Genomic DNA, 21,980 nt, shown 5'->3' with positions numbered 1-21,980 from the left:
TATAAAACAGTTGTGTAATGTAAGTTCAATTGTTGGAATGAATATATATTTTAGCCGTATACTAAATAGTGTGGGACTCACCATTTCCATGCTTGTGTCGAATTAATATACTTATTAAGTTCGAACTACATGGTTCTTCTGACAGCGCCTACCCACTAAAAAACCCTCCTTTCGCGGTTTACGTATTTTTTCGGTCAATTTTACGTATTTTCTTTGAATTGTCGAATCCGTCAGACATTTTTTCACTTGATTTTATAATTGTCGAATCCGTCAGACATTCCTTCAATTATCGTAAAGTACTTCGTCGTCAAAATCACCATCAATATCATCATCGTCATTTGTGTATCCATGAATTGTAAGAGTTACTTTATTTTCGACGTAACTTTTTGCGTATAAATTATCTTTTTCAGTTAATTTTATGTGTTTTTTACTTATTGGCATTGTAATGCTATCATGATATGTACATTTCAAATAATTTTTAATGACGCAAATTGCATTTAAAGTAGCAGAACTTATACGATTTCTTTTTTTCGTTTTGACATCAGGAATTATTGAAAAGCACCGTTCTGCTTCTGCATTAGAATCTGGAAGTGACCGTATTATACACGATAGTAATTTCAACAAAGGATATTTTTCCTTCCTTTCACATTTAGTTTGCGAAATTTTTATCCACATGTCATCGAAGGAAAGTCTAGACCATTTATATTTCTGATCTGCTGACTCATCGTTAAATAAAGAAAACCATTTTTTCTTTAGCTCTATGTCATTTTTTATACCAAATGTATTGCCAATTTTTAATAATGCTGCAGCCGATGATTCTCTATCTGAGTTAAAAAGTGAGTTCTCGTTATCAAGAACTGTAAAATTTTTATAAAACTCATCATGTATTGGGAAATGGTTACGAATTTCGTCAGCAGCTTTTATTAAAAGTTTTAAACAATTCTTTTTAATATCATGAACTTGCATTTACGTTAACGTTTCTTTACTCTTTTGGTCTTGCAGATATTCTTCACAATCATATCCTACGTTTATATCTTCCAACGGAATAATATTAATATCCTTGGAAAAATTAATATCACAGAAATTTGCTTGAGCTATGCAAAACTTCAATAATGCAGGTTTCATGAAATTTCTTAAAATAAAAATTAAAATTTTAACCGATTTTGGCTGCAATAAATGCAGTTTCGATTCGCGTGCTTGAAACTCGGCATTAAAAGTATTGAACTTATTTAAAATGAAATACAGAAAATACAAATACGCTTTAGTTTCAGCATTCTGCATACATCGGTGCAATTCATAGGCTTGCATATTATTTTCTGAGGATTGTTCTAATAGAAAGTTATTTAGAATATCCCAATATTCTAATACACGATCAATACATTTATAGCGAGTAAGCCATCGAGTTTCGGCATGCTTCAACAAATTTGTTATTTTTCTTGCAAAACACCTATGAAATTCCCGAAATATTGCCGTCCGTTTAGGGCTTCCGCTCACGAAATTAACAATTTTCTTCACAAATTCTTCCGGGAATGAAGGTAGCTCTTAACAAGCAGCGGAAGCAACGAGTGACTATAAATGACATATGCATGGAAACGTTATTATATTTGCATTCTTTTCTAATATTTTCGTTCGAAAAGACGAATTTCTACCGATCATAACAGATGCATTGTCACAGGCTATCAAGAGACACGGTAGTGTCTCGACGGCAAGTACATAAAAGTAGGTATAGAGGTATCTATACCGCCGTCGAGGTACTACTGTATCTTATACAGCAAGTTTGGCCGTCTCAATTTTTAAATCGATTTTTCTCTATGAATGATACACTGTCATGATTTCAGTAAAGCTTTTCTTGAAATGGTTTGGAACAAGCTTTTATTTGAGCCCATGAACATTAAAATCGGTTCACGCAATCCAGAGATCTCATACTCTGTTAGCTATATATATATATCAAAAATTAAGATTCTTCTTGTTCATCTTCTCCAGCCAGAATGTATGTCTCGGGCTGAAGTTAACCGCTAAAGAAAATGACGTCATTTTTACTAATTCGACGACCAAATAATCGATATAATCGATAACTAATATGGCGACTACTGTTAGCTGTCAATTGAATTGTAAGGTTTACCGGTATAACCTTAATATTTTTATAAAAATGAATTGGCTGTAATGATAGTGTAATAGTGTAATATAATCAAAACTACGGATAATTTAAGGGAGAAACATGAAGGAGCCAGCAAGATTATCAGATAAGTCACATTGTATTCAAAAATATGTATAAAATTTAATGTTCGGTGGTACTTTGTGGGATTTTTTTTATTGCAGGTTATATAAAATATTCCTTATATGCATATTCCTTGTATGCAGCTCTGATTTGAAGTCCTACCAATGCCAAATGCTCTAACAATTCTTGGAAATATCCTGTTATTGAAGAATGTAGATTGAGGAAGATTGTAAATGAAACAGAGAAGGATGAGGTTGTTACGTTAACTCATAATCAAGACACATGTTAGTGTCTCAACAGCAATTAACATAAACGTTTTTGAGTAAAGTAAGTGCATTGTAAAAAAAATTTGTTTTATTAAAACAAAGTTATATATAAGGCACCATTTCATAGTTTGCAGTTTGATGCCAAACCAGTGCCAAATAATGTAACAATTCTTAGAAATACCCTGTTTTTGGAATATGCAGATTAACGAAGATTGTAAATGAAGCAAATAACGTAACAATTCTTGGAAATACCCTGTTAATGGAGATTGGAGATTAAGGAAGGTTGTAAATGAAACAGAGAAGGATGAGGTTGTTACGTTCACTCATAATCAAGACACATGGTATTGTCTCAACAGCAATTAACATAAACGTTTTTAAGTAAAGTAAGTGCATTGTAAAAAAAGTTTGTTTTATTAAAACAAAGTTATATATAAGGCACCATTTCATAGTTTGCAGTATGATGCCAAACCAGTGCCAAATAATGTATCAAATCTTGGAAATACCCTGTTATTGGAGGATGCAGATTAAGGAAGATTTCAAATAAAACAAATAATGTAACAATTCTTGGAAATACTCTGTTATTGGAGAGTGCAGATAAAGGAGATTGTAAATGACACAAATATCATATGTGCGTACAAATATTTCAGACTAAATTATAGTAATGCTTGTTTGGAAAATATGAAGCATTCCGATGAACCTTCATTTACGTAGAGTACCAGTTGACTAGTGTTTGGATTAAAGCTAATTATACAATAATAGATGTTTACAAAAGACGCAAAGACACCTAAATATTACAGATGTTTAGTCTCAAGGAAGTTAAGTCACCAAGCACTAAAGAAAATGGAGATGGAGCAACATCAAATACTGGTAAGTAACTGAGATACTTCATGTTTCTTCAAAAATGTATTTTCTTTGAAGATTGAGATTGTTAAATGATGAATTTGATTTTAGGTTTACTCGTAGTGTCATCATTTATTATTTTACAGTCACTGTGCAAGTGTATTATAGCAAATAGTAATACTTGTGTTTTGACTTAAGTACATTTGATACAATTGAATTAAAAATCCAAGGAGGAAGGTTCGCATACATACTGGCTATTGGAGTTGAATCAACAATTGTGCTTTTCACTCCTGCATTCTGGTACTTGAAACAGGCAAAGATGAAAGCATTGAAAGATTGGCAAAGTAAGAATAAGCCAATATTCAGAAAAACGTCATCCATTGCACAGCCATAATTTAAGGATGAGACTCATTGGATGAAATTCTGTAAAATTGAGTTAATAACTGTTGATTGTTTTCCTCTGTTACCTATACTAGTATTCTGCGCCAAAGGTAGTATACTGGTCATTGGTATGGATGAAAAAATGAACGTTTATTCTCAATTGAAGCAAAATCCAAAAATTAATGGTTTCCACTCCATTTTGTAGCATCAGAAATCCGACCAGTTTAAAAAGTGCGTAGAAATTTGCGAAATGAACATCTGAGGACTCAGGCACAGGAAATGTTATAAGGACGACTCGCCAATGTATCTCCCATGCCACCTTTGTCAAGTGTTAGCAGCATAAAGGTGACAATGATTGGTGCTAAAAAGAAACGGCGTATGCAAAACGACAATGCCAACTTCGATTATATGCTTCATTGTAGCTTATTTGAAGCTTTACGAATTGCTTTTCCAGTCTTGCCCCTATATCACCTGAAGCAGCTGAGGGAGTTACTGAAGTTTGGCAAAGTTAGATGTTGGTAAAAAGTAAAATGTTGATAAACAAAAAATGTAAATTAATTAAAATATACATTTTACTTAATTATTTTTATATGTTGAAAGTATGTTTATTGATTACGAAAAATTCCAGTCTTGCCCCTGTATCACCTGAAGCAGCTGAGGGAGTTACTGAAGTTTGGCAAAGTTAGATGTTGGTAAAAAGTCAAATATTGATAAACAGAACATGTAAATTAATTAAAATATATACATTTTATTTCATTATTTTTATATGTTGAAAGTATGTTTATTGATTATGAAAAATTTAATCATACTTTTATTATGGTGAAACTGAAAACATTAAAAAACTAGCCTGAGCATTAATTATAAAGTTCATTTATGCAAAATGCATTACAAATATCAATAAAATCAATGTGTTGACTGTGATATTTTTTCAATATTAATATATATTATTTTATTAGTTAAGCGCTGCTGTATCAAAAAATGAGAAGTGTGGAAATTTTCTTTAAATTCTGTAGAAAAATTAAAAGAATTATTTAATTTTTTAAATATTATACTCTTACAAAACGGTTATGAAATCCCACAAAAAACAGACTTCGCCTGTAAAAAAAGGCGGCAAGTACATAAACCATCTAGCATAAATAATATAGTAAAATTATCCAATTAAAAAAAGTAGTGAAATCCAAATATTAGGCAAGTGTATTTTTTCACCTTAGCAAAAGTTAAATTTTTGAAAAAAAAAAGGAACAAAAAGTTACTTGCAGGGCCCGTAATGTCCATGCACAGTGAGAAATAGAATCGTCTGTGGTTCGGCTAACTTCACTCTGTATTTAACATGAAATTTGCTGTACTACGCTATAGCTGAATCTCACACACGATTCAATTTCCCACTATGCATGGACATCACGGGCCCAGCAAGTAACTTTTTGTTCCTTTTTTTTTCAAAAATTTAACTTTTGCTAAGATGAAAAAATACACTTGCCTAATATTTGGATTTCACTATTTTTTTTAATTGGATAATTTTACTATATTATTTATGCTAGATGGTTTATGTACTTGCCGCCTTTTTTTACAGGCGAAGTCTGTTCTTTGTGGTTGTTAATACTTGGCTTAATGGTATTTGTTTTTTTACCATTTCATTATTAAACGCGGAAAATAACTTTTCGGCCGAACAATCTCTTGCGTCAAGATTTATTAATTGCAATAGACGTGTTTGAATTTGCAATGACGCAGGTTCAATATACCGAACCATTATTGAAAACCATTTTTCATTTGTTAAATCCGAAGTCTCATCAACAAATACCGAGAATTTTGTATTTTGTAACGTTTCCGTGAGACTTTTTGTTTCTTCGCGACAAACCACATTAGTTATAATTTTTGATAATTTAACATGTCCTAATGTTATGGCTTGTAGTACTTCCGGTTCCTTGCCTATATGTTTAAACATATTAACCATTGCGGAACTTGCTATATATGGGATATTATGTTCTACAAAAAACGTTGACAATCTTATTTCCGCTATTTTAACGCGTTCAAGAAAATCAAATTCTTTTTCCTTCGAAAATTCTGCGGAATTAGATAAGCTACTCGAGCCTTGCGGAATATGCCGATTTGAAAATTGAACAGCATTTTGCACGTGAATGCTGGAGGACTCATGTTTCTGAATTTCCGAATAACCGCAATTTAAAACTTTATCGCAAATTAAACAGTGAAACTTACTACTGTCATCAGGTATCGGCTTTGCCCACTTCATCCAAGATGGATTCAAATCATACCAATGATATTGCAATTTCTTTTTGTGGCTGCTTTTCCTCTTTTGCGGATTGGAAGACATTCTAGTCTTTTTTGATACCGGACTATTTTCACTGGAAGACATTTTCCACTCTTCCTATCACTTTAATCACTTTATATCACGAAACTGTCAATTAATCCGAACTTGACAAATTAATAGCTTTAAGGCAAATGCCCAAGATACAACGGCTCCATCTACTTTTATACATTTATTAAATTGTGCACAAATAAAGGCAGAAATGGGGTAAGGTTCAACGATTTGTAATGTAGGGTTGATGACCTGACGGATAATTAATTAGTTGGCATTAAAAAAAACTGTTAGTTTCACTAGGAATCGAACCTGTGACAACAGGATCAGCGGGCCATTCCACGTCAAAACAGACAGATTTCGGAGTATAACACCGATTTTTTTTTAAATATGTGTTAATATATAAGAAAATACAAGACTTTTGGCGCTAGTTTGAGTCAAAAATCTTTTTTCGTTTCGGAGATACGAGCTTTCAAAGTTTGCAGTTTTACTGTTTTTAGTAAAACCACGTAATCTTTGAAAATTTATATCTCCTAAACGAATAAAGATAGAAGACTCTGGCTGGAACGAGTGTACTCAGAAAGAATCATACTTTATTAGAAAAATATAAAAAATGACAGTTTGTTTTAATTGGTTCAAACTATTAACAATTAAAATAAACATTTGAATTAACAAATGTGTTGTCATGCTCTGACAATTGTAAAAAAATATCAGGAATGTTCCTTGGAATGTCCTCTACAAAGAAAAAAATTAAAACGCGTATACTCTCTTGGTGTTCATAGTGAAAAGAAATATTTTATCACGACGCGCTCGGCCAGAAGCGTCGTTCGAGCGGCGTAAACCGGTGAAGCGCATGCGTAACTGAGCGCGACTAGTCTCTACATGTCGGAATCCATCAATCTATGAATAATGCGAGCTAATAACATGTTTTAATTGTTTGTTTATGTTTTTATAAATATTATAAATTAACAATATATTTATTATTATTCTGCTTTATAAGCAGTCGTTATTTATTTACAAAATAATTAGCAATAAGACATTTGAACATGGCATTGAATATACAAATTATATACTAATTTATATTTACATATTTTATTAAATTATGGCAGAAGAAAATATTATGAATATGAAATTTCTGTACTGAAAATATTTAACAAACTTTAACAATTGTATAATTATCTGATTGAGGAAAAGCTTTAGTTTGTAATTGTGTCTTTGAATCTATCGTTAAAAATGCACGATAATTTCTAGTTCCTTTAACTATTTTTACATTTCAAAAAAATCTCGTTTAAATTATTTTAATGCTTATTAAAACACTTCGTACGAGATTTTTTTGAAAAATGAAAATAGTTAAAGGAACTTGAAATTATCGTGCATTTTTAACGATAGATTCAAAGACACAATTACAAACTAAAGCTTTTCCTCAATCAGATAATTATACAATTGTTAAAGTTTGTTAAATATTTTCAGTACAGAAATTTCATATTCATAATATTTTCTTCTGCCATAATTTAATAAAATATGTAAATATAAATTAGTATATAATTTGTATATTCAATGCCATGTTCAAATGTCTTATTGCTAATTATTTTGTAAATAAATAACGACTGCTTATAAAGCAGAATAATAATAAATATATTGTTAATTTATAATATTTATAAAAACATAAACAAACAATTAAAACATGTTATTAGCTCGCATTATTCATAGATTGATGGATTCTGACATGTAGAGACTAGTCGCGCTCAGTTACGCATGCGCTTCACCGGTTTACGCCGCTCGAACGACGCTTCTGGCCGAGCGCGTCGTGATAAAATATTTTTTTTCACTATGAACACCAAGAGAGTATACGCGTTTTAATTTTTTTCTTTGTAGAGGACATTCCAAGGAACATTCCTGATATTTTTTTATAATTGTCAGAGCATGACAACACATTTGTTAATTCAAATGTTTATTTTAATTGTTAATAGTTTTAACCAATTAAAACAAACTGTCATTTTTTATATTTTTCTAATAAAGTATGATTCTTTCTGAGTACACTCGTTCCAGCCAGAGTCTTCTATCTGTATTCGTTTAGGAGATATAAATTTTCAAAGATTACGTGGTTTTACTAAAAACAGTAAAACTGCAAACTTTGACAGCTCGTATCTCCGAAACGAAAAAAGATTTTTGACTCAGACTAGCGCCAAAAGTCTTGTATTTTCTTATATATTAACACATATTTAAAAAAAAATCGGTGTTGTACTCCGAAATCTGTCTGTTTTGACGTGGAATGGCCCGCATTCTTATGCGCTATCCACTCACCCACTGCACGACTTCCCCAGAAAATTGAAAATTTCCGATATAAATAGCCAACAAGCTATTAGTAATAAATTGAATTAATAAATAATTCAATTAATAACAAATTCTTTTAGCCTAACTGCCAAATAATATTTTATTAAAGCATATAAAATATTTACGCATCATCGCTCATCATCGCTTAGATTATATAGACGATAACGTTTTAACAATCCATTGGAGCTTTGTGGTGTAGTGGGTAAGGCGTCAGACATCTGTACCGTAGGACGTGGGTTCGAATCCCACTGCAGTAGTCATTTTTTTCGTAAAGATTTTCATGAAATAATTAAAATATTATTAAATGTAAGTAATATTTAATTTATTTCAGTATCGGAAATTAGAAATTTAATTTATATCGCGTTAAGAAGAATTCCAAATCGGTTCCTTCTCGATTTAAAAGTTACGGTTACTGTAATGTAGAAGAACTTGTATATAATACAGAGGGTATACAGTAAATAATAAAGATGGCAAATAGAATAAAGCAACTAATCATGTGAAATAATATCTCCAACAATATTAGGTTCTCATGTAACAATTGTGTTAGAAAACCAATGGAAAACCTTGTACATTTAAATTGAAAAGTATTGTGGTGATTTGGTGAAGACGAACTTCGTTGGTACCTCACTCGTATCTTAAATCCCGAAGGATTAACATCGTTGACAGCAGCAGCAAAGGAAGGGTAATGTAAGTACTTTCAACAGTATTAAATAAATTTTTGACATTTTTCTCACTCTACATTCTCAATTGTGATTGTCTCATTATCGGATACAAAAACCTTTTCCATCATACAATAATTTCAATTCTTTTTGTTTGTTACAGAATCATGGCCGAACCTATGCCCAATAGGAATGGTGAGTGAAAACGAACTTTTTAGTAAAGTCTATGTTGCAAATAATAAATTTTGTTAATGATTATCTGTTACAGAAACTACGAAGGATCTCCTGCGTAATATTCTGCAGCGGGTGGAGGAGAACGGGGTTCTCCTCCATCAAATTCAGGAGCGGCTGGAGCAGCAGCAGCCGCAGAAACAATAGCAGCCGCAGCAACAACAGCAGCCGCAGCAGCAACAACAGCAGCCGCAGCAGCAGCAACTGCAACCGCAGCAACAACAAGTCGCAGTGCAATGGTTCGTGCCTGCCACTCAGGCGGCGAGACCCGGCTATATACGTAAGCATTAACCATCTTAAATTTAGTTTAACATTCAAAAATTTCCATTTATTAAACCATTGCATTGCATAGTTATTAGAAGCATTAGTTTATTTATTACAATGGTATGGAAATATAAGAATGTTTTCTATTTTTTTGTTACAGCCCGAGCTTCTAGTAGGGGCAGCAGCAGACAACATTATTATAGCCGGGTCAGGGAAGGTTACCCTAGTCTGGGAAGGCCCCGTCAACGTCCCACGGGATATTTTATTTATTATAACTAAAATGTAAAAAAAAAAAATAAAAAAAATTAAATGAATTTCTAACATGTATTTATTTCATGAACCCTCTTACCCCTATTTTATTTCACAGAAGGAGCACACTTATAGACCTCAAGAATGCAGATAAGAAGATTTGATGAGCTCTATTACAGTCATTTAACAATATAATTTACCAGCATAGCCATGAGACCCAAAATTTGATTGTAGCCTGAATTGATTACTATAAATAGGATCTATTTGCACAGTCGGACATATTATACCAGATTATGGTCGAAAAACTAGCCGAGAAGCAAGAGAAATAGAGTTATTTGCCTCTCAATATGTGTTTAAAGTCAGATCTTTGAATCTCATAGGGTAAAATTCAATTTCAATAAACTTACCATTTCAGAGCTTTCAGAGGGTATTTTTATTATTATTACTGACAATTATACCTGAAATAGCAAAAAAGTCCAACCGGAAGCGGCTACGACTCTCCAATTTTGTAGAAAATGAGTTTGAAAATGGTCAATTTTAGCCATTTCTAGTCTTGATTTTGCAACATAGCTATGAAAGTCAACTTTTGACTCCAACATGATTTGATGATGATTTATAGCATCTATTTGTTCATTCGGACATTTTACACCAGATTGTGGCCGAAAAAAGAGCCAAGAAGCTTGACAAACGGAATTATTTGCCTCTCAATGTAGAGATAAAGTCAGATTTTTAAAGCTCATAGTGTAAAACTCAATTTTAATATTCCTTTATTTTAAGTGCATTCTGGAGCAATAATTATTTATTTATCAACAATTATACGTGAATTTGCAAAATTTTTAAGGCGGAAGTACCTCCCACACTAAAATTTTGCATAAAACAAGTTTGAAAGTTGTTAGTTTGAGCTATTTCTTGACATTGTATTTTACATTGTAATATTAAGGCGCAATTTTATTTCCTGCCATTATTTTGGCATATTTTTTATGAGATTTCATTCGCTTATAGGTGTACCATACAAGAAAGTAACCGAAGAAACATCCGAGCAGCCCCACATTTTCATTTATTAAGCTCTCATCATAGAAATTATGTCAGATTTTTGCATTTCATAGGAAATTGATGAATTTTGGACAATTTTGTGATATTTGCAATTCCAAATCGCCATCGGTAGAGTGATGTTGCAAGAGAATGGTGGAGTTTTTACCTCATTTTTTATCATTTTTTCAAATTAATCAATCTCATGTATTTCGTATAATTTTTTATTTAATTAATTTTAAATGTCACACTTCAGTGATCATTTTGTGCAATATAATAAGGGTTTTTTCTTTGAATTAGTGACACGGATAATATTATTTCTTTGTTAGTTTTATTTCATCTTATAATAATTTTTTATATACAACAATTTTTACTATTTTGAGGATAATTGTTAATTTACAGTAACATTTAACAATTTTCATGTATTATAATTGTCAAAAAATAAATTTCTCTTACGGGCGCATCGAGCCGGCCGACACCTTTGGGAAAGGAGTTTCGCGCGGCTCGTTGGCTAAACTTAGGTGAAATAGAGAGCGAAAGAGAGGTCCGAGAAAAGTATATCCTTTCCTTTTGCACTCATACGCCACCGGAACTAACCGAACATCAGTGACGAAAGCCGAGACATGCACGTACCCTTGTAGCTGTGTACGTGACCAGCGAGCGGCGACAGTAGTGGGGTTGGCTCACCGATGCACCGTTGCACTGTGTGCGTGCTAGCTAATGGCGGCGTACTGGGGATACCGAATTCCCACAAGTTAACATCTTTGGGTCAGGGAGTACTTATATGGGACTAGGGTAACTCACTTGGGGTCAGGGAGTACATATATGCGACTAGGGTAACTCAATTGGGTTCAGGGAGTAATTATATTGGACTAGGGTAACTCACATGGGTTCAGGGAGTACTTTTATGGGACTAGGGTTACTCACTTGTGTTCAGGGCGTACTTATATGGGACTAGGGATTCTCACTTGGTGTCGGGGAGTACTTATATGGGACTAGGGTAACTCACTTGGTGTCAGGGAGTGCTTATATAGGACTAGGGTAACTCACTTGGGGTCAGGGAGTACTTAAATGGGACTAGGGTAACTCACATGGGGTCGCGGAGTAATTATATGGGACTAGGGTAAATCAATTGGGGTCAGGGAGGACTTTATGGGACAAGGGTAACTCACTTGGGGTCGGGGAGTACTTTTATGGGACTAGGGTTACTCACTTGTGTTCAGGGAGTACTTATATGGGACTAGGGATTCTCACTTGGTGTCGGGGAGTACTTATATGGGACTAGGGTAACTCACATGGGGTCACGGAGTAATTATATGGGACTAGGGTAAATCAATTGGGGTCAGGGAGGACTTTATGGGACTAGGGTAACTCACTTGGGGTCGGGGAGTACTTATATGGGACTAGGGTAACTCACTTGGGGTCAGCGAGTAATTATATGGGACTAGGGTAATTCACTTGGTGTCGGGGAGTACTTAAATGGGTTAGGGTAACTCACTTGGGGTCGGGGAGTACTTATATGGGACTGGGGTAACTCACTTGGGGTCAGGGAGTACTTACAAGGTACTAGGGTTACTCACTTGGGGTCAGTGGGTACTTATATGGGACTAGGGTAACTCACATGGGGTCGGGGAGTACTTATATGGGACTAGGGTAAATCACTTGGGGTCAGGGACGACTTTATGGGACTAGGGTAACTAACTTGGGTTCGGGGAGTACTTATATGGGACTAGGGTAACTGACTTGGGGTCAGTAGGTACTTATATGGGACTAGGGTAACTCACTTGGGGTCAGGGTGTACTTATATGGGACTAGGGTAACTCACATGGGGTCGGGGGGTACTTATAAGGGACTAGGGTAACTCACTTGGGGTCAGGGAGTACTTATATGGGACTAGGGTAACTCACTTGGGGTCAGGGTGTACTTATATGGAACTAGGGTAACTCAATTGGGGTCAGGGAGTACTTATATGGGACTAGGGTAACTCACTTGGGGTCGGGGAGTACTTATATGGGACTGGGGTAACTTACTTAAGGTCGGGGAGTACTTATATGGGACTAGGGTAACTCACTTGGGGTCAGGGAGTACTTACAAGGTACTAGGGTTACTCACTTGGGGTCAGTGGGTACTTATATGGGACTAGGGTAACTCACATGGGGTCGGGGAGTACTTATATGGGACTAGAGTAACTCACTTGGGGTCAGTAGGTACTTATATGGGACTAGGGTAACTCACTTGGGGTCAGGGTGTACTTATATGGGACTAGGGTAACTCACATGGGGTCGGGGGGTACTTATAAGGGACTAGGGTAACTCACTTGGGGTCAGGGAGTACTTATATGGGACTAGGGTAACTCACTTGGGGTCAGGGTGTACTTATATGGAACTAGGGTAACTCACTTGGGGTCAGGGAGTACTTATATGGGACTAGGGTAACTCACTTGGGGTCAGGGTGTACTTATATGGGACTAGGGTAACTCACTTGGGGTCAGGGTGTACTTATATGGAACTAGGGTAACTCAATTGGGGTCAGGGAGTACTTATATGGGACTAGGGTAACTCACTTGGGGTCAGGGTGTACTTATATGGGACTAGGGTAACTCACATGGGGTCGGGGGGTACTTATAAGGGACTAGAGTAACTCACTTGGGGTCGGGGAGTACTTATATGGGACTAGGGTAACTCACTTGGGGTCAGGGAGTACTTATATGGGACTAGGGTAACTAACTTGGGATCAGGGAGTACTTATATGGGACTAGATTTACTCACTTGGGGTCAGGGAGTACTTAAATGGGACTAGGGTAACTCACTCAACCTTTTCTACGTAGAAGCTGCACAATTATGATGTTGAAGGAATTTTCCTTAACGATGGAAATTTTAGGAAAGAGTTATTTATGCTGACGAAGAATATGAAAACTGGAGGTCCACGAGATATTTATGTGTCTGCTGCTCTTAGGTAGATTAAGTATATTCATTCGTAAATAATAGAATATATAATTAGTTAATTAAATGTCTACATATTTCAACACAATAATAATCAGGATCCCCTCTGCGGCTGCACAACTGCCTTTCTTAAAAGTAAAGGACACGATTAGATATTGGGCCAAATCATTTCGCCCCAGGAATCCCAAGTCATTAGAGGAATGTAAGAAAATATTAAATCAGGAAGAATGGAGGGAAACATTAAAATTCAAATGTGGAAATTAAATGCACAGATTCAGTGTTACTGGATATGAAGGAATGAATAATGATCACTCCCTTATATTTTTTGATAGGAAGCTATGTAAGAAATTAGAGAAAGCTCTAATAATTAATATAGATGCGACATATAAATCTTTTCCTAATATTGATAACGCAAATAAATTATTAACTGTCATGGGACAAAAAGATGAAAAGGTAATTTTTATTTCTATACTGAACTTTTATTTCATGGCTAATCGGTGTTAAATTTTTCTGTTTGTTAGTTCATACCATTTGTGTGGATTCTAATGCCGAAGAAAGATGAAACCTCTTACAAAAATATACTTCACTTTATTAAACAAAATATAATGCCAAGTTTAAGGCCTCAAAGTTGCATTTGTGACTTTGAAAAGGGGCTTCACAATGCAATAAAAGCGATTTTTTCTACATGCAGCATAATAGAATGCAATTTCCATTATATTTATGTAAGTTAATATTAATTATAATTGTTATAATATATATTTTGTCATATATTGTTTTTCACTTACAGAATATCAACAAGCAAGCAAGAAATTTAAAACTGAATGAAAATTTGAGTCCAGACAAAAAATTAAAGCTAAAATATATATTAAAAAGGTTGCCAATTTACCTCTTCTTCCAAGCCACCTTATTGTTCGAGCATATAATGCCATAAAAGAAGAAATAGAGAAGGACTCTGATGTAGCAGCTCTGTTTAAAAGGTTCCTTCAATATGTAGAAAAAACTTATATGTCAAGTCCTGAAACAATATCTGTTTTTAAAAAAAAAGTAAGGACTAACAATCACATAGAAAGGTATCACAGAACGTTACATGAAAACATGGGCAGTTACCCACAAATAGAAGAATTTATTAGTGAGTATATTTTTTAAATATCTATGTACTTTATCTATTTTTACACCATCTTTATTTTTATATTTTCCAGAAAATTTGATCGAATTGATGCAGATTTACCTCATTGAGATAAACACCACTTTACTGTCAAAGAAGTCAGCTAATGCCAAAAAATTCAATAATTGACTCACTGATGCAGAGAATAAATTTGAAGGTCATAAATTTATGGAATTTCTAAATTATTCTATTTATAGAAATTTAGATTTAAATGCTAAAATTAAAAAATTAATCAAAGAAATAGGTATTGACAAAATTATTATTTATTAATTCTTATTACATTCAATCACAGAATTTTTATATTCTTTCTTCCTTTACATTTCAGATTTGAAAAATACTAATATTACACTGAAGAGAAATATTATAACAGATATTGGTAGATCTGCAACTGTGCATATTAAGCAATCGTTGTAAAAATAACGTTTATTTAATAAATGATTTCATTTTCCGTACTTATGAATTGTACTTTACTGTTAATAATCTAATTGAGTTAAAAATAACATATCCTCAGATTTTTATCCTTCAACTGAACAGAAAAAATCACAACCTATTGCTAAAATATTTACTAAACTTCATTTTTATTTGCATTTTGCTTAAAAATCTTGCTAATTATGAATTTGTACTATCATTCATTTTGTAAATTTTTGACGTATAATTAACTGTGTACGAACCTTTATGTACTCCAGTCATATTCATCCGACCATGTAGATGGTTGCACACACCATTGTAAATTTTTCGGACATCTTCTACCCTACCGATTCTCTCTATCATGAGTTGAGCAATCAAAACAGAGTAAATTCTATTCTTATAAGCTAAAATCTATATTACAACATCTACCTTGACAATTATCATTATATCTTCTTGATTTCGTTTCATATATTTGAGATTTGTTGCTAGAAAGAATAGGAGACAAAAATCAGTACGTTTCTCCTTTTTCAAACATCTTCTCTGTTAGATTTATACATTTTTTGCATCTAAACTATAAGTTGTAACGTTATTCCCGTCAGTTTGAAAGGCCACTCACACTACGGATTTTCTCATTACCTTCGCCCGTCCTTATTTATCGGTATTAGGGCGCCAGTTGGTCAGTTGGGTGACCAACAACCTTACGTCATCATTTGTGTCTTTCGACTCCATTCTCTATGCATCTTATACGGCCCTGCGGCCATGCATTTGGACGGTAGCGATAGCCAGGGTCGCTCAGTATGCTAGGTCGTGGAGAGAGGGGAGGGTTCCTTACGGAAGTCCGAGCCTCGCAGACCTATCTGCTGAGGGGTATACATTTATCCCTCACCACTTATACACACAGGTGGTGGTGAGGAGTGCGGGGACATGCGGTATCTTTGCCAAGCATAGAGTTTGCCAGGAGCGGAACACCACGGAGGCAATGTTCGCGGCCCGTCTAGCCATAGCACAAGCATATGGGATTACGGAGGGCACCGGGACACATTCCAACGGGCTAACTACGACCCTGCACAACCCACTATGCATTGGCCGGTATCCAGTCATGACGTACGTGCAGGCTGGCCTATAGCGCACGCCTCACCTACACGAACGGACCCATGGCTGTTGAGTGCCGCGTCACGCGCTCACCAGCACGCATGGACTTATCAGCACAGTTCCATGGTCGCGTTCCGACTGCCTGCTATGGCAGTTTATGCAGGACATTCGTTCAGCCTTCTTGAAGCGCGTAACCAGCGTTCAAGCCAGACTCGAAGTTCTATCTCCCCTCCTCGTGGAGATTTATAGACACAGTAATTAGTAGTGTAGCTAAGAGGGTTCTATGACCGGGTGGCGAGGGGGTCGGGGTCCCGCGGGGGTAGGGGAAGTAGGGGAATTGCCCCCTCTGCGGTTGTGTGCATTATCGCTTCCCCCCCCCCCCCCCCCCCGACGTTAAACTCGTAGGGTACACACGTGACCTTCCCCCTCCATTATCGCGGCCTCCTCCCCCGACGTTAAACTCGTAGGGTACACAAGTGGCCTCCCCCCTCTTACGTTAAGCAGTGGACGCAGAGAAAGAGAGAAAGAGAAGGAGAAATAGAATTTTGGGGTTGTGAAATGAACGATAATTGGAGTTTTTAATTAAAATTTATAAATATATTTTTAATAATATACACATAATAACACACATAAAAAAAAGTTATAATTGAATATAATAATTAAATATTAAAAAAATTAATAATATATTTCTCGCTCCTAATTGGGGGCCACTCTTCCTCATCATAAGGGTCTTCGTGTTGGAGGTTGGGTGACCCCCAAACCCCTTCCTGCATCCAACGGATGCCGAAAAAGTCGAAATCTTCTTGGAAATTTACTTTCCTCACAATCTCTTCTTCCCATTCAGCATTCCTCGTTTTAATGCCCTCCCGCATGTATTGCGTGTGCACCTTCTCGATAATTTTTTCGCGTAAAACTGCATGCGAATGATTAAAAAAATAAATATATTATTTTATGTATTATTTTCACGTGAAGCAAAAATGTCAATCAGCCCCCTATTACACAATAAAATTACTATTGGTTAAAACGTACATTAATAATATATAAGGAAAAAGTAATTTTATATTGTGTAATAGGGGGCTGATTGACATTTTTGCTTCACGTGAAAAACAAAAAAATATTATTTAATTGGTTGTAACTTACGGTCTCTGATGTCATCCAACAGCTTTCTATCTGGATTTATCCTTTTTAAATACCACATGAAATCGTAGAGGTGTGCGTAGATTTCGTCGTACATTTTTTTTTTAAATAATAATTATCTTTGAGACTTTTTCGGTCGAAGTGCACAAACTAGAATGAGCGTACCCATCCACAGATCCACTATAGGAATTTCATGTAAGAAGCGAGACGTCACATGGGTACACAAGTGGTCTCCCCCCTCTTACGTTAAGCAGTGGACGCCTTAGAGAGAGAGAAGGAGAGAAAGAGAAACCGCCATGCGCGAGCCAAGAGAAGCAGTTGGTTACTTTAAACGATAAGACGCGTTACTTAATACATTATCGCGCTCTGCAACAATGTATGCGTAATGGACTCGTACTGGAAAGAGAAAGAGAGAAAGAACATTCGTAGAGAGCGATGCAGTGATCGCTCCCCCTTATTTATGTTACAGTATCTTTGACGATCGTCATATTCATTTGTATATCCATCGTCGCAGATACTTACCATCCGCTCTGTAATAAGAGCGGAGCCTACGTGACCTTAACTACAGAAAAGTGGTTGGGACGTATGTGAAAAACACTTGACAACATTCAGAACAGTTTTCAAGCTGTAGATCCCCCTGGAATATTTCAGTCGAAGCATCGTCCGATGTCGGTTGAATGGAAATCTTCAAGGGTTTTATGTTATGATTTGCATTTTTTTTTCTTTTTTATTTGCAATACTTATATTACGGGGTACAGTGGATTGGTGGAGAGGTAATTGAAGAAACACCAATGTAAGGGAAAAAGCCTTTCGGCATAAAAAACCCTCTTTATTGAAATACAAATTTACTTATAAAAATATATAAATAAACCAGGAATTGTACGTCCTGTCGAATTCCAATAAAAACAGCAACAGCAACAGCATCTATAATTAAAAAAAAATTATTTAAGTAGCTTCTATGCTACATTAAAAGCACTCTATGTCGAACAAAAGTAGTACTACGATTTAATAAATCGCTGCAAGAGAAAAAGTGAATGCGAGATTCCTTCGCTATTAAGCCATTTTTTTATATTTTTTATTAGTCTTTGACTTTTATTAACTCTTACCGATTTGGTGGTGGTGACTGTCTGTCATACAACCCACAAGCTCACATAGGCTGTATATTACGTAACCGTAATAACAATTGCCGCCTACGCGAGACTGCAGGTTGCTCCCCTGCAGGTTGCTCCGCTGCAGGTTGGTCCGCTGCAGGTTGCACCGCTGCGGGCAGCATCTGCAGGGCTACGGGCAGCGAATGTGGTAGCCGCAGTGGCTGCTGCTGATCAGGTATAGTGCGATACCCTCTTCGCACTGCTTGCTGCTGCTGCTGCTGCTGCTCTTCATTATGCCGAAATGGCCTTACTATTGCCACTGGTTTGCAATATTTTTTTTCTAAGTCTTTTAATGTAAGTTTCTTCTCTGGTAAACTTATTGGTCGTGTGGAGCTCATGGTGTCTCACTGAAGACTGAAGTGAAGAGTGCTCTCCTCTCTTTACTCCAGATGAAGTTCACATATCTTTATCAATACATATTAGCCTTCTCTCTTTCCACTTCAGATGAAGTTTACGTCTCTTTATCAATACATATTAGCTTTCTCTCTCTCCACTTCGGATGAAGTTTACATCTCATTATCAATGCGAAGAGAAGTTTATATCCATTTCTCAATACGTATTAGGTTTCTTTCCGTTAACTCCAGATGAATTAGTAAAAGGTATATTTACAATAATATTTTTCAATTTATTTGATAAAAGAAATAGCAGAGGTTAATTTACAATGATATTTTTTCAATTTGTTGGATAAAATAATTTAATAGTAATAGAAAAAGAAATGTGGTGGTTCCTCTTCTTCTCTCTTAGTCTGCTTTGACGCAATATCGTTTTCCTCCTCCTTCTCCACTACTTTTTTCTCCTCTTCCTTCTTCGTTTGCTTTGACTCAATATCTTTCCCTCCTCCTCCTCCATTTTTTTCTCCTCTTCTTCCTTCTTCATATCCTTTGACTCAATATCTTCCCTAGTCTCTTTCTCTTCGTCTTTCTTCACTTTATTTTAAAAATACAAACAGGTAATAATTATGAAATAGTAAAAAAAAGATAAAATAAATACTTACATTCTTCCTCCTCTACTTTTTTCTCCTCTTCCTTCTTCGTCTGCTTTGACTCAATATCTTTTTCCTCAGCCTGTTACTCTTCGTCTTTCTTCATTTTATTTAAAAAAACAAAGAAACAAACAATAATTATGAAAAAATGTAAAAAATAAATACTTACAGTTTTTATGCAAATAATGATGCAGTTTCCGTTCATACTCTTCGAAGTAACGATTGAAAAAATCGTTAATTCGATTGACGTATTCCTCTGTCAATTCTCTGGGAAGAGTGGGTGAAAGAGGAACAATATCCTCTTGAATCATGATTAATTTACACTTTTCGCAGCTCATTTTTTTTTCCTGTGTGCAGCACCGACAACGGTATAAGATTGAATGAAGAATTGAGGACTTGTGTTCTCCTCTTTATTTCTCTAAATAGTTTTCAAAGAATCACATATTTGCTTTTATCCACTTGGCAAAAACTGACACCTCCTCGTAAGGACAGTGGATACGTTCATTGTCCAAGTTATTCTCTCGAACGTGTAAATTGCACGGAGTTTTTTCAAAATCATATAATTTAATTAAATCCTTAAACTTAGGACAACCATACACTTCTAAATTAATATTATCCACATTCATCCTATTCAATAGATTTTTTTCAATGTTCTCCCCCTTGTAGGCTACTACGGGATTCTCGCACGTTAGGCAACCTCTAATAAAATCTTCCACATCCTCCTGCTCGTATTTCTCGAATCCCGTATCACTATATTTTATACCATGAACCATATGGAGCAAATACCACACAGTTTTTTTGTCTTTCTCACTAAGATTTTTCATACTGTCACGCAAACGAAACGATGCGTAAGAAATTTGGTTACTTTTTAAATCAATTATAGCTATATCTTTATATTTAAGTTCTTTTTTATAAACTAAGAAACCTTCTATATCCATTATGTGAGTTATTCTATGCATTGTTGCGCTCGTGCTATTCTCGATGAATAAAAAAACTGAAATGAAACATTCGAAGAAATATCTCCGTAGAGAGAAAGATTTTATCGTTTCTTTAAAATATAAAGTTACATTTGATAAGAAGTCCTTTCTATCTTAATCTCTAGAAGATATTTTTTTTCCTATTGTATTATACTGTGAAGAAACTATAGGTAACAATGGGGAAAAAAATTTCTTAGAAATTATCCCCTCCTTTTAAAAACATTAAATTTTAATACGTTATTTGTTCCCCTGTTGGAGGGGGAACAAATTTTCTTAAATGTGACAAAAAAGATCGTTCATTCTTGCATCGAGCGATTGACGACGACGACGATAATGACACCGATATTCGTTGATTTTCAAGGTTTTGTATTGACCGACAAAAGTTTTATAGTTAAAGAATTTGCGGTGTTGCGTGATAATGAAGTGTATCACAATGTATTTTCGGTACCCGGCCTTTGGTCCTATAAAATTTTTTGAATGGCGTATGCTTTCTATCGATAATATGAAAATGATTGATTTGGGGGAATATAGGCGCATGCGCACAGATATAAGAAATTGCTCCATGGGAAAGAGACAGTTTCGTACTGATTTGGTTATGAATTACGTGTTTACATTTGAATGACAGTTTGCGACCAGAACAGGTTATATAGAAAGTGAAAGTCGAATAAGTACTTTGTATTTCTTTTTAATATGTATAATTAACACGATTTGAAGGAAATATTGAATTTAACATACTGGAATAAAGGATGCTCTGTTTTTGCCTAAATATAAAACGATTCTTTGAGTTAGAAAATTTAAGGAATAGATGAAATCGAAGGAGGAAATATTAAGTAAAAACTACTTTCTTAGTAAGGAAACACTACTAATACGTTAAGGTTTGAAATCATTTAATTTACAGATTTTATGCCTTTCATTACGAAGGAGATTCATCAAGTTATTAAAAAATGAAAGATAGTTGACATTGTTACAGTAGAGGTAAATAATAATCAGTTCTATGGGATTACTGTAAAGATGTCTATGGCTTGTTAATGTGCTGCGTAACTTCTGTAACCGTACATATAGTTACAATGTACGAATATCAGATAAGTATTTTACTTTATTATTAAAGTAAGTGTTTCTTAATTTAAAAGAAATTGATTCTTTGTTTTATATTGCAGATTAATTGGATTAATTTCTAATATATTTATCATGAATAAAAGGGAGCTCTATGTCTACTAACTTTAATTGAGACTTTGACTTCAAAATATTCTGCAATAGGACAAAAAAAAGTATCGTTATATGTTTTATTAATTTCATGTAATTAAGCCTACCTGCAATATATACAATATGGAAGTTTCCTTC

The 21,980-nt window shown here is 34.8% G+C and overlaps 2 protein-coding genes across 2 annotated transcripts; both read right to left on the bottom strand.

Annotated features, from left to right (window-relative positions):
- Positions 1–282: 282 nt before the first annotated feature.
- LOC136774689 (protein FAM200A-like) lies at positions 283–1,656 on the bottom strand. Its single transcript, XM_066729102.1, has 3 exons — positions 1,650–1,656; positions 987–1,541; positions 283–857 (listed from the first exon to the last, which is right to left on the bottom strand). The coding sequence occupies exons 1-3, from the start codon at positions 1,654–1,656 to the stop codon at positions 283–285; spliced, it is 1,137 nt and encodes a 378-aa protein (XP_066585199.1).
- Positions 1,657–9,283: 7,627 nt separating this feature from the next.
- On the bottom strand, positions 9,284–19,018 carry LOC136774688 (ecdysone-induced protein 74EF-like). Its single transcript, XM_066729101.1, has 2 exons — positions 18,788–19,018; positions 9,284–9,538 (listed from the first exon to the last, which is right to left on the bottom strand). The coding sequence occupies exons 1-2, from the start codon at positions 19,016–19,018 to the stop codon at positions 9,284–9,286; spliced, it is 486 nt and encodes a 161-aa protein (XP_066585198.1).
- Positions 19,019–21,980: the final 2,962 nt, after the last annotated feature.

Source organism: Prorops nasuta, unplaced genomic scaffold (assembly GCF_024137725.1).
Source record: "Prorops nasuta isolate Cenicafe-Biocafe unplaced genomic scaffold, Cenicafe_Pnas_1.2 PNAS00006, whole genome shotgun sequence".
NCBI classification, from domain to species: domain Eukaryota; kingdom Metazoa; phylum Arthropoda; class Insecta; order Hymenoptera; family Bethylidae; genus Prorops; species Prorops nasuta.
This window is presented reverse-complemented; position numbering and strand designations above follow the sequence as displayed.

Excerpts from the sequence above, each read along its gene's own strand:
- LOC136774689 (XM_066729102.1), bottom strand. Across the intron at positions 858-986 it reads ATATCTGCAAGACCAAAAGA|TTCTTGATAACGAGAACTCA; the intron begins GTAAAGAAACGT and ends AAAATTTTACAG.
- LOC136774688 (XM_066729101.1), bottom strand. The coding sequence starts at position 19,018 with ATGAGCTCCACACGACCAATAAGTTTACCAGAGAAGAAACTTACATTA. Across the intron at positions 9,539-18,787 it reads TGCAGATGCTGCCCGCAGCG|ATGGTTAATGCTTACGTATA; the intron begins GTGCAACCTGCA and ends ACTAAATTTAAG.